The 12,530-nt window shown below is 40.6% G+C and overlaps 1 protein-coding gene across 2 annotated transcripts in view; it reads right to left on the bottom strand.

Moving 5' to 3' along the window:
- Window positions 1-9,199, bottom strand: part of WDR11 (WD repeat domain 11) — a 67,692-nt gene extending 58,493 nt beyond the window's left edge. For both annotated transcript variants that reach the window (XM_049645848.1, XM_049645849.1), the window contains exons 1-4: window positions 9,033-9,199; window positions 8,088-8,199; window positions 2,684-2,837; window positions 1,579-1,752 (exon numbers count right to left, since the gene is read on the bottom strand). In XM_049645848.1, the coding sequence (XP_049501805.1) occupies window positions 1,579-1,752; window positions 2,684-2,837; window positions 8,088-8,199; window positions 9,033-9,118 (526 nt within the window). In that variant the 5' untranslated portion in view covers window positions 9,119-9,199. The remainder of the gene's footprint in view (window positions 1-1,578; window positions 1,753-2,683; window positions 2,838-8,087; window positions 8,200-9,032) is intronic.
- Between the last annotated feature and the right edge of the window lie 3,331 nt (window positions 9,200-12,530).

Below are 12,530 nucleotides of genomic sequence, written 5' to 3'. Positions count from 1 at the left end.
TTTTTATGATTATCATGAGCTACTCAATCTAAATATATTTCCTTTTTCTTCTGGAGCATCGGACTGAACCTCAGGAAATATGAAAGAGTATTCTTTTTCTCTTTATGTCTAGAGTAAAAATAGAGTGCCAACAATGGCTTACTAAATGAATGTACAGGAAACAGAAGTATTCAAGAAGGCAGCACCACATTTACCAACACAAATTATGCCTTTTTATGACTGAAAAATAATCTCCCTCCAAAACTGGGGCCGTTACAAGGATATCTGAACAGAGAAATGTTGTCTACCCTGGCTTCCTGCAGACAGTGAGGCTGCCTTAAGCACAGAGAGCAAAGAAGTATTCAAGAGTTATGACAGCCTTAGCACATTCAATAGGAGTAAATCAAAGATGTTGGGTGAACTGAAGCTTTGAAATATACAGTGCTTTTATCAACCAAATTACAGAGATGCAGTAAGTTAGCCTGAGGCCTTATCTCCTTTTCAGATGACAGAACTCACTTTCCAAGGTCTTATTCATTCCCCATTTTTATGATGCCCTCCCTCCCCGAGTCGACCAGCTAACGCAGCCCACCCCTGCGTCCCCACGGCACCACACAAACCAGGCAGAGAGTTCGTGTAGGCACAAGATCGTATACACAGATAGAAACAGGCAAAGCCTAACCACACACTACTGGAGCTCCACGGCCACACTGCCCATTTTGGTTTCTGTTTGTACACCTTTCTCTTCCTTCTCCAACACACAAATATACACTCAGTAAGAACACACGTCGGTAGATAAAAGTCACAACTCCGAGTCATTCAAATTCAGGGAAAACATTCTTTACCGCAGCTAATTCCCTTACCTCTCCAGTTTTTGATCAAATATCAAAATGAAGTCTATTCTGACCACTTTGTCTAATCTGACAACCTGCCCATCCCACCCCCCCTTCCCCTTCATTTCCTTTACGCCTGGCATGTAGTGATAGCTCAAGAAATACCTGTCAGATACTGAATAAGGAATCTCTCCTAAATCATTTAGTTACAAAAATACATGTCTGACAACAACTCTAGTTTTTAGATCAGCAGCTCAGTGAATTATCAAAAGCGCACTGGCAAAAACAACCTCTGCAAGAAAAAATCCCCTTGGGCTTATTCTGTTCCTCACATGCGTCTGTTTATGGCACTCAAGACACACGGCATGAATTTAAACGGTTTTTTTAAAAGAGGAACTGAATTTGGCCACATACTAAATGAAACTCTTGACTCAGGTTCTTTAAATGTTCCTAGAAAAACAAATTTAATTAAGCCTGAATTAGCATAGCCCAGCAACTCCCTCTCCCTGGCTAATCTAATTCTATTTACGAATTCAACACAGTGAAGTTACAGCTCGCTGATTTAAATTTCTAACCATCAAAATACTTGCAAATGATACGGGATTATGATTTAGTGTCTGTATTAGGAGCTGCAGATATATGGACTTCTCCGCTTGGCTCAGTTGTTTTCACTTTATAGATGTACGATGCGGGTTGTGCATATTTTATGTATATAGTATTAACTATATTATGAAGAACTCATTTTCCACCAAAGACTATTACTCACAAGTTAAATGTGAGGGATCAAAAGGGTCAAAGGAAAAAGAAAGAATGTTATCTGCATAGCTCTTCTTCCACAGTTTGGTGCCGGTATCTGCGTTCCAAAGCACAATATAATTTGGTGGATGGATAGCAAGTAGTAAGTCTCGGGAAGCATCTTGATTCCACAACCACTGAACATCTGCAAAGACCGGATAAAGGCAAAATTCAGAAATCACTTCAGAACTCTTGGCTAATGTATTCTTGACATTTACTTTGTTTTGTTTTTCATAATCCTTAAAATCCCAACTTCCCTTCTCCCTATGTTGCATATATGGGTATTTATGCGAAGAATGAACAGAAAAAGTGCAATTTTATATACAAATGAGCTGTCTGGACAGTAGAACCTCAAGGTCAACATTTTCAAATTACTTCAAAGAAAATACAAGACAGTTTTCACTAGTCATTACTTAAAACTTTGTGTCTTAGACTGTGCTGGCCATGATCAAGGTCATATTCTCCTAACATTTTTGTGGAATTACTTAACAGAACTTTGCAGAGTTTCAGGTTTATTCTCACAATAATAAACAATAAACATCTAGTTCAGCACCTAGTACAAAACACTCGACAAAACATTTTTAAATGAATTTTTAAAAAATTCATTCAGTCAGGAAAGCCACTCAGTCAAAGCCTGGAATCTAAAGAATACCATATTGGTTTTAAGTCAGTAACATAAACAAACAAATGATCTATAGGCAAATGAAAATAAAATGTGGATCATCTCTATTAATAGAAAGTAAGCACTGAGGACTAATTCAAAATAGCAGTTCAGCCAAGTTTACGTCTGTTATAGCTTAGATTACAATATTGTTTATAGCAGCTTCATTTTTCTCATCATGCTTGACTGAAGTCAATGTTAAAATCAGCACAATTTACAGAAGCACAGATCAGCTGAGATTTGAGGAAACGTACAGAAATACACTGATAAGGAAAAGAAAGCTAGATTCAGGTCAATAGAACAGGCTAAACACAATCAAGCGTTAACTGGGAAGTGATGAAATTAAAGGGGGAAAAACCATTCTAAGAGTAAGTGTATTAACACAAACACTTAGCGGAGCACAGACTTTCCTCACCCTGAATAGGTTTGGCATGCTCTTGGATCTCACACTGAGCTACTCCCGCTGCTACATCCCAAACGATGATCTTTCCATTGACATCAGCAGAAGCTAAGCGCAAGGAATATGGTGAGCCAATGTTATGGTGATAATTTTCCCTGGCCCATTTAACCTAGTATCAAGAAGAAATCAAATCAAGTAAATACTTGTACTGGATGAAACTAAACACAATTTTCATAGAACATCAACCAGAACCCCAACTACAGTCTGCACTTATGTTACAAAAATATTTAGAAAGCATCAACAGGAAACTGGTTTCTGTCTCAAAAATCAGACTTATTATTTGTGATGCTTTTTAAGTTGCATTACAATCATAAGATCTAATCATGACAAGACATCTGAAATCCTAAACTGCTAAGTAGAATGGTTTTCCATATTCTCCTCTCCTAATTAAAAGGAGACAACTTAGAAAGACCAAAGCCTTGCAGAGGAAAAAATAGGAAAAAATAAAAGCAAGCAAAAAACCTCTGTCTTTTTCCTAAAATTGGGGAAAAAAATGTTAATTTTTCCTCTTTGAAAAAAAAAAAAAAGGAATGCTTCATACCTCAAGCAACATCGTAAGAGAAGAATTTTTAAAATAAAAACCACAAGAATTCTGGCACAAATCAGGTTAATCCTGAGCATTAAATACCGATGGTTAGAGACAGGAATAAAACATATGGTCTTCATTTTGCCCGAAGCCATGGCCTTCCAAGGCCACAATCTCTCCACTGTCCTAGCTCAGCATCCAGCTTGCTTTCTTCAAAGGATTTTCCAAACAACAATTGGTAATTGCTTTATTTACCCTGTTCTGACCTATATCACCAACCCATGAATTGTAAGCTCCACTGGGCAGGATCACACAGGGCTCAGTCATATTGCTATCCCCAGACCTTAACACAGGGCCAAAGATAGTGCTCAGCAAGTATGTGTTTAATAAATGAACCCAAAAGCCACAGAATCTTCCAATATATACATACATAAACATATGCATATAGATACTTGTGTGTATATATACGTAAACACACGTTTATGCCTAATGCTAAGGCAGGGAAGTATGAAACCAATTCCTACAGCATTCACAAAAAAGATGGCAACAAAACATTTCCTGAAGTTTAGTGTTGAGAAGGCTTAAAATTCTACTGTAATACATCTTTTCCTCAGGCCAGAATTTTTTTTAATAAAACGTATGTGTATAAATGTGTACAAGCATACGTGTCTGAATGTGCATTTATGTGTATATTTTTGTGTGTATACAGTCAGGACTCATTATTTGCAGATGCTGTGTGAGTTTGCCTCCTCACTGAAATTGATGCTTTTATTTAAAAAAATCAGTATTTGCAGGGCTTTCACTGTCATTCACAGACACATGCACAGGGGTGAAAATTCCCACATAAAACAAAATGTGCTTGTTTCAGCTCTCATAACGCAAACAAGCGTGTTTTTTTTTTTTTTTTAATTTATTTACTTTTTAATTTACATCCAAGTTAGTTAGCATATGTGATATAATGATTTCAGGAGCAGATTCCAGGGATTCATCCCCTCTGTATAACACCCAGTGCTCATCCCAACAAGTGTCTTCCCTAATGCCCCTTACCCGTTTAGCCCATCCCCCCTCCCACCACCCCTCCTTCAACCCTCTGTTTGTTCTCTATAGTTAAGAGTCTTTTACGTTTTGTGCTTTTTCTTGAGGATTTCATTGTTCAAATTCAAAATGGTCCCCAAGCACAGTGCCCAAGTGCTATCTAGTGGTCCCAAGCCCAAGAAGTTGTGATGTGCCTTCTGGAAAAAACACGAGATAAGCTCTGTTCAGGCATGAGCTTTAGTGCTGCTGGCTGTGCGCTCAATGTTAATGAATCAACAAAAACACATATGAAACAAGGTTATATACTGATCAGTTGATGAAAATGTTATGACAGGAGGCTCACAGGAACCTAACCTGTATTTCCTCTAGAAATAATCAACATTTCAGTATTCACCAATTTCAGCGTTTGCATCAACTTTACAGAATAAAACTATCATAGATAAGAATTGACCGTATGCATGTATTTAAGTGCTTGAATTCCATTTATGTAAATGCCAAGCAGTGTGTGTGTGTGTGTGTGTGTGTATGTGTTTAAAATCACCTAGATATATCCTAATCTAACTGCTAAAAACTAAGGATAAGGAGAAAATCTTGAAGGCAGCCAAATGAGAAAACATACATTGCATGTAAAGAAATAAAGATAAGAATTTCTCTCAGAAGTTATGTAATGCTGTGTGTTTGAGTTTGCACATACAGTGGAATATCTTTAAAGCATTATAAGAGAAAAAAACTGATGAAATACCTTTATAGACAAAAGCCAAGAGAATCATCCTATATTAGACATATACCTCAAGAACTTGAAGGAATTTCTTCAAGCAAAGGGAGTATAATACCAGAATGAAACATGGATCCACACAAAGAAGTGAAAACTCCAGAAATGCCAAAAAGATTGGGGAGTAGGTGAGAGAGAGAACCTATTTTTCCTCAAAATAAAACCCTGTACCTAACCTCAGACTTAACGGTGAAAGACTGAATGCCCTCCCCCTGGGCTCAGGAACAAGAGTATTTTCTCACCATTCCTATTCATTATAGTAGAGGTCCTAGCCAATGCAGTATGAATACGACAAGAAAAAAAATAGAAGACATAACAGATTATCAAGGAAAAAACTAAACTGTTATCTGCAGATAACATGACTATGTAAAAAGTGTCCCCAGAGCTACTAGGTCTAATGAGTTTAATAACAAGATCGCAGGATACAAGGCATCTGAATTTTTCCCTACTTCACATTATATATAAAAATTAATTCAAAATGGATTATGAATCTAAATCTAAGAGCTAAAACTTTAGAATTTCTTAGAGGAAAACAAAGGTGTAAATTTTAACAACAGAAAAAACAAGAAAAAATGGACATATTGGACATCAAAATTAAAAACTTTCATGTTTGGGTGCCTGGGTGGCTCAATCGGTTGAGTGTCCAACTTCGGTTCAGGTCATGATCCAGTTTGTTCGTGAGTTCAAGCCCTGCACTGGGCTCTGTGCTGACAGCTTAGAGCCTGGAGCTTGCTTCAGATTCTGTGTCTCCTTCTCTCTGCCCCTTCCCTGCTCATTCTCTGTCTCTCAAAAATGAATAAACGTTAAAAAAATAATAATAAAAAAAACTTTCATGTTTTATGGGACACCATCAAGAAAGTGAAAGATAACTTACAGAACGAGAGAAAATATTTACCAACCATATGTCTCCTAAGAGACTTCTATGTAGAATATATAAAGAATTCTAGTAATTCCATAAGAAGATAATACAATTTTAAAATGGGCAAAGGACTAAAATAGACACTTCTCAAAGAAGATATACAAATGGCCAATTAACACACGAAAAGATGAAAAGATGTCCAACATCATTAGTCACTAGGGAGATGCACACCAAAACCACAATGAGAACCACTTCATACCCAGGAGGATGGCTACAATCAAAAGGACAGAGAAAAACCAACATCGCTGAGGATGTAGAGAAATTGGAATCCTCATATACTGCTAATAGGAATGTAAAATGGTGCAGCCTCTTTAGAAATAGTCTGGAAGTTCCTAAACAAGTTAAACACAGAGCTCCCATATGAGTCAGCAATTCCACTCCCCAGTATGCACCCAAGAGAAATGAAAACACATGTTTGCATGAAAACTTGTACATACAGGTTCATAGCAGCATTATTCCTAATACCTAAAAAGTGGGAAATACCCATATGTCCATCAATACATGTGGTATACTCAGAGTGGAATACTCTTCAGCAATAAAAATGAACGGAGCACTGAAACGTGCTAAAACATGGATGAACCTTGAGTGAGAGGTGAAAGAAGCTAGGCACAAAAGTCCACATATTGTTATTCCTTCATTTATATGAAATGTCTAGAATAGGCAAATCTACAGAAACTATTTTACTGGATGCCTAGGGATGAGGAAACGAAAGATCAGAGGCAGCCACTAATAGGTACTGGGTTTCTATTCAGTGATGAAACTGCAGCGATGGCTACACAATTCTATGAACATATTAAAGACCATGGATATTGTACACCATAAATGGGTGAATTTTATGGTAGGAGTATCTCAATAAAGCTATGACCAAACAAACCCAAACCCCCAAACCTCTAGCTCTAATCCTCTCCCTCAAAATTTCAGGTCACTAGAATTCAAAAGTCAAGTGCACCAGGCATCTGAGACTTTGCATGCTGAAAATTTAACTCACTGATTTCATACTTACTCACCTGGTCATAGCAACATCATTCCCTTATTCAGAGAGAACTTGGAATCATTCTATAGCTTCGACTCTCCTTAAACTGACTACTATAAAGGCTATCAAGTTTTTTGTTGTTTTTTTTTTTTTGAGAAAGAAAATCCCAAGCAGGCTCCACGTTCATGTAGAGTCCCACGCGGGGCTCAATCCCACGACCCTGAGATCATAACCTGAGCTGAAATCAAGAGTCAGACACTTAAACCGACTGAGCCACCCAGGCACCCCTATCAGGTTTACTTCTTAAGCAGCTCCTGAATAGGACTCCTTCATGCCTTGGCTTAATCTTAGGCCCTTCGAATTTCCTGCTAAAATTATGGCAAAACTCTCCTAAACGATCTCCCTGCCCCATCTTGCCTTTTCTCCAAGAAATCCTGCACTGCTGCCAGAGTAAGTTTTCCCAAGATGCCAATAGGACCTTATCAACTGCCTACTTAAAAATCCTAATTCCGTGAGAACCTTGAAACACTTGCGGGACGGATGAATTTCTCTGGCTGCCTCCTCTTCGATCACCCCTTTAAGTGTATCCCCACTTTTAGCCATCTTTACACACCTACTTACCTTTGTGCCTATCCTTCCTTTTTCCTGGGGTGCCTCTTCCCCAATTCCTCATTTGCTAATGACGGCTGACCAGTCCCTAAACTGGAAAGACTTCTGTGACTCTCCCCAGATCCCAAAACTAGGTGATAGGTAGCTCCTTTGTCTTTCCACAGAGTTCACTTATCAAACCGTATCTGTGTTTTCATTGTTCCTCATTAGACAATGAATTGCTTGAGGGCTTTCATCTGTAAATGCTTAGCATATGCTAAGTGCTCAAATCTTGGCATATACTAAGTATTCTGGCAAATGGTAGAACTGGTGTTGACTATTAGCTTCAAAATCACCTAAGAGCTAGTATCTAAAAGCTCATCTAGGATTGCCATTTATACCCCGATAAATTATCATATTTAAAAGCTATTCAACATTTATACTGTTATACATACAACATTTATATATGACTTGATGAGAATCTAGCGGTATTTAAAACTTCTGAATAGACAATACGTTATAGGGTGAAAGTGGAATTTGACTTACCTTGACCACATCAGCTTTATGTTTTTCTAAAACTTGAAGAGTTTGAGCAGTATTGGAATCGATCACTACTACAAGCGAGTGACATCCATAAGCAATTAAACCTTGCCAGCCCCTAACAAAACAGTGACATGAAAACTTAAGTACAAAACAAAGACTTAAGTTCTCTCTTGCCAAGAGACATGCTAAAATAAATCGCAAATCTAATATATACTACCATTAACAAAATTATTATTTAAGCATAAAGGTCAGTATTTTACCTTATCTCATTTAAATAAAACGTCTAGCTAGCTTGAAAATGTTGACATTTGTTTTGCACTTGGATAAAAAAAAGTTTCTAAGAGACATGCGTATACAGCCGTAAGCATGTATAAGGCAACACTGGACAGACAGGAGGTTTCAGTCCTCTGGCTAACGTGCCGTACAGAATTTTGCTTTATGCCTCAGGGTTCACGGTCGGAGTTGCGGTGCTGGTTTACAGTGGAAAGGTAAAGGTGAGATGACAGGTAAGGAAACAGGCGCCTCGTCTGGCAAAGCTGTTGAATAGCTACAGGTAAGAAACAGGTATAAGACACAGAAGGAAGACACAAATTGGGGAAGAGAAAGTGGGCAGGGGAATTGATGGCGGAGGGAGACCAGCTGGCGGTCGGCGGCGAGGGAAAGAAACGAGAAGGGGATGGGGGCGAAGGTGCGGGGCGAAAGAGCAAAAAGCAAGAATTTGGGAGAAACGGGGCAACTCTGTTTGCACAGGGAGGGCTCGCCCGTGGGGCATTTACTCCTTTTATAGGAACAACAAAAACCCAGCATGAAAAGAAAGTCTCTAGCGTGAAGGCAGCCCCCCCGGCTTGGCGAGGCCAAATTAACCAGGGGGGTGAAATCTCTCGTTCTTTCCCCTTCCCCTACACACTCCTGGCCGAGCCCGGCCGCCTCGGAGCGCGGCGCCCTCACCAGTCCACCGCCGCCTTGTTGTGAGCATTGAGGGCCCCGGTGAGGGTGCGCGCAGACACCTTGAAGTTCACCGTGAAGGGCAACATCGCCTCGGCGCAACCCCGGCCCTCGGCGCCCACCGGCAACCCGGAAGCGGCGGCCGCTGCGCTTCCGTTCCAAGCAGAGTCCGGGTGGCTCCTTGAGCGCCGCCGTTTGGTTCCGTCGGATGCAAGGTCCCACCACCTTGGATTCCGCGGTTCAGCCTCCTTCAGGGTCCGGCCGCCCAGGTCCGGGCTGCCTGTCCCTGTGGGGCGGGGCTGCTTTCCATGACGTCTGTTTGCTTTGCCGTGGGGGCAGCATTGGCCTCTGTGCCCTGCTGGAAATCGTGAAAAGCAAGGGCTGAAAGCCCCACTTAGCCTTTCTTTGATCTGTTGATTTAGGACAGCTACCAAATGCCAAGCCCTGTCCTAGGCATCTGCAGTGTAGCCAAGAAGAAACCGTCCCCGCTCTCAAGAAGTTTATAGGACAAACATAGGAATAGGACTGGGATATAGGAATACAAAATGGATACAATGGATGAGATGAGGGGCGCCTGGGTGGCTCAATCGGCTCAGGTCATGATCTCGCGGTTTGTGAGTTCAAGCCTCCCGTGGGGCTCCGTGTTGACAGCTCAGAACCTGGGGCCTGCTTCGGATTTTCTGTGTCTCCTTCTCTCTCTGCCCCTTCCCTAGTCATGCTCTGTCTCTCTCTGTCTCTCAAAAATGAATAAACGTTAAAAAAAATTTTTTTTAATAAAAATAAAAAAAGAATGGATGAGATGAATGGCTCTGATATACACAATTTCTAAATATGGAGAACACTGCGCGTCTGGTCTTGAAAATATTTGAAACAATACATTACCCCTGAGGCCACCTGTCAATTTGCAGGCTTGTTGGGGTGGCTTTCATTGTGCAGTTTTTCCTCTGCGGCTCTCCTTTAAATCAAACTCCATCTCTCTCTCTCTCTCTCCTCTGTGCTCAGCACATCATCTGCACTGTTGATCAGTAAGAAGAGGTTTGTAAAGCAACTAAAGCATTTATTTGGGGTTTTAGGGATTGTAATCCATGGGACATAGGATCCACTCAAATCAAAAATATGCTCTAAATTGCCAGGGAGCTGGAGTGCACTCTTATAAAGGGGAAAACAGCAAGGTTCCATAGCTTGTTTTGAAAGAATTAAAATTGGTGCTGGCAGAGTTTACACTGATCATCTGATACACGATCGGCTATGTAGCTAACAAGTGTTGCATTCTTTTTATTTTGGCTCAAAATAGAGGGATGTATTCCCGGAGGTGGTGAAGTTGCGACTGACAAAAGTCAAAAGTTCCTGGTATTCTGAGGATTCAAACAGGAGAGGTGCCCAGGTCTTACCACTTCCATTCCACGACCTTTGCCACTCTGTTCAGAGCGACTCTCTTAACAGCCCTGACTTTAATTTTGAGTCTTTGCCATGCCCTTTACTGTAAGATTCGACATGATTTCTTTCCAGGAATAATTTTTGTCGATGTCTCTTTTTTCCCCAATGCATTCAACACAAGGTACAAAACAATTGGTCCACCTTATCGCTCTTAGAAAACAATGTTCTCAAAGATCACCTCCAATACCATCTCAGCTGTCAAAGCCAATGAACTCCTTTTTCCTTCTAGTTGCTCTCTGGCAAGTGTTGCTGCTTCCCTTCCCGCCCCACATCCTTCCCTACTGATGCTTTGGGGGGCATCCAGAGGTGCCAATACCCATAGGTCTACATTTATCACCCCCTTATTGCACATCTTTGATGTTTCCTATGACAGATGTTTCCTACTTGGCTCCCAAAATTCATTCTCCTGTTCTTTCATAGAAACAGAACCACAATTTGCATCTGAGCACATATTTCACGCCATTCAATGAATATATATCCCAGCTTCCCTGACAACTAGATCCAGCCATGAGGCTAAATTCTGGCCAATGTGATGTAAGTCAACGTATTGTGTAGTGACCTCTGAGAAACCACTCTTCTGTGTTATTTCAATATATATACTCCACGTGATTTTTATCCCTGTACGTTTCTGTCTAGCAGGGAAAGTAACACGTTTTTAGGCAACTGTAATACAGGGGAATAAATTCGTCCTCGTAGACTTAGAACTCCTTTGAGAAAGGGACCAAATTCCAATCTTTCTTTCTCTCCAATGCCAAACACTTCTCAGGCATGCAGTTGGTCCTCAATAAATGACTAAGGGAGCAGGAGCTTTAAGTGGCCATAAGCATAAGGCCAATCAGGTTTCAGGTGACAATGAGGAGTCAGTGATGGCACTCACAGACAGAGAGGTGCAGCAAGTGACCCTCTTGGAGGAAGAGGGATTCACTAGTTTAAATCTGTAAGCTACCTTGAGGACATGAATGTTGAATATTCAGGGCAAGGATGGATGACCAGCCGGGGCTGGGATAGCAATACGTCTCCCATGGTACAAAGTGTGAATTAAATATGTTAATGGGTTTCTATGGCCTTCTCTGAAGCATCTGTCTTGGCCAGTGTGGCGACAGAATATTGGACACACTGGACTATTGATCTCTTCAATAGGACAGAACCTGTGCTCCTCTCCCATGCCTGAAAAACTAATTTCACCCCATGCCCATGCCAGAAGACATCAGCTCCAAAGCGTGGTAATAGGGCCCAGAGCATCCTTCCACTGCTATATCATTTGCATCCCTGAACTAGAACAATTTTTCTTTCTTTTAAAGCTGGTGGAGATAAGAGTACAGATGACCCTTGAACAACACAAGTTTGATGCAGATTTTTTTTTTTCCAGCAGATATAGTACTATAAATGTATTTTCTCTTCCTCATGATTTTCTTAATATTTTCTTTTCTTGGGGCACCTGAGTGGTTCAGTCGGTTGAGTGTCCTACTCTTGATTTCAGCTCAGGTCATGATCCGAGGGTCCTGGGATCGAGCCCCATGTCAGGCTCCAAGCTGAGCATGGAGCCTGCTTAAGATTGTCTCTCTCAGGGCACCTAAGTGGCTCAGTTGGTTAAGGGTCTGACTTCGGCTCAGGTCATGATCTCATGGTTCGTGGGTTCGAGCCCTGCATCGGGCTCTGTGCTGACCGCTCAGAGCCTGGAGCCTGCTTTGGATTCTGTGTCTCCCTCTTTTTCTGCCCCTCCCCCACTTGTGCTCTGTGTGTGTGTCTCTCTCTCTCTCAAAAATACATGAAATGTCAAAAAAAATTTAAAAAAAGATTGTCTCTCTCTCCCTCTGCCCCTCTCCCCTGCTCATGCTCTCTTGCTCTCAAAATAATAATAACAATAACAATAATAATAATAATAAACTATTATTTTTTAAATTATTTTCTTTTCTCTGGCTTACTTTATTGTAAGAATACAGTATAGAATTCGTACAAATACACACATTTGTATTAATCAACTGTTTATGTTATTGGTAAGGCTTCTGGTCAACAGTGGGCAATTAGCAGTGAAGTTTGGGGGATCCAAAACTTATATGCAGC

Source organism: Panthera uncia, chromosome D2, assembly GCF_023721935.1.
Source record: "Panthera uncia isolate 11264 chromosome D2, Puncia_PCG_1.0, whole genome shotgun sequence".
Classification (NCBI taxonomy): Eukaryota; Metazoa; Chordata; class Mammalia; order Carnivora; family Felidae; genus Panthera; species Panthera uncia.
This window is presented reverse-complemented; position numbering and strand designations above follow the sequence as displayed.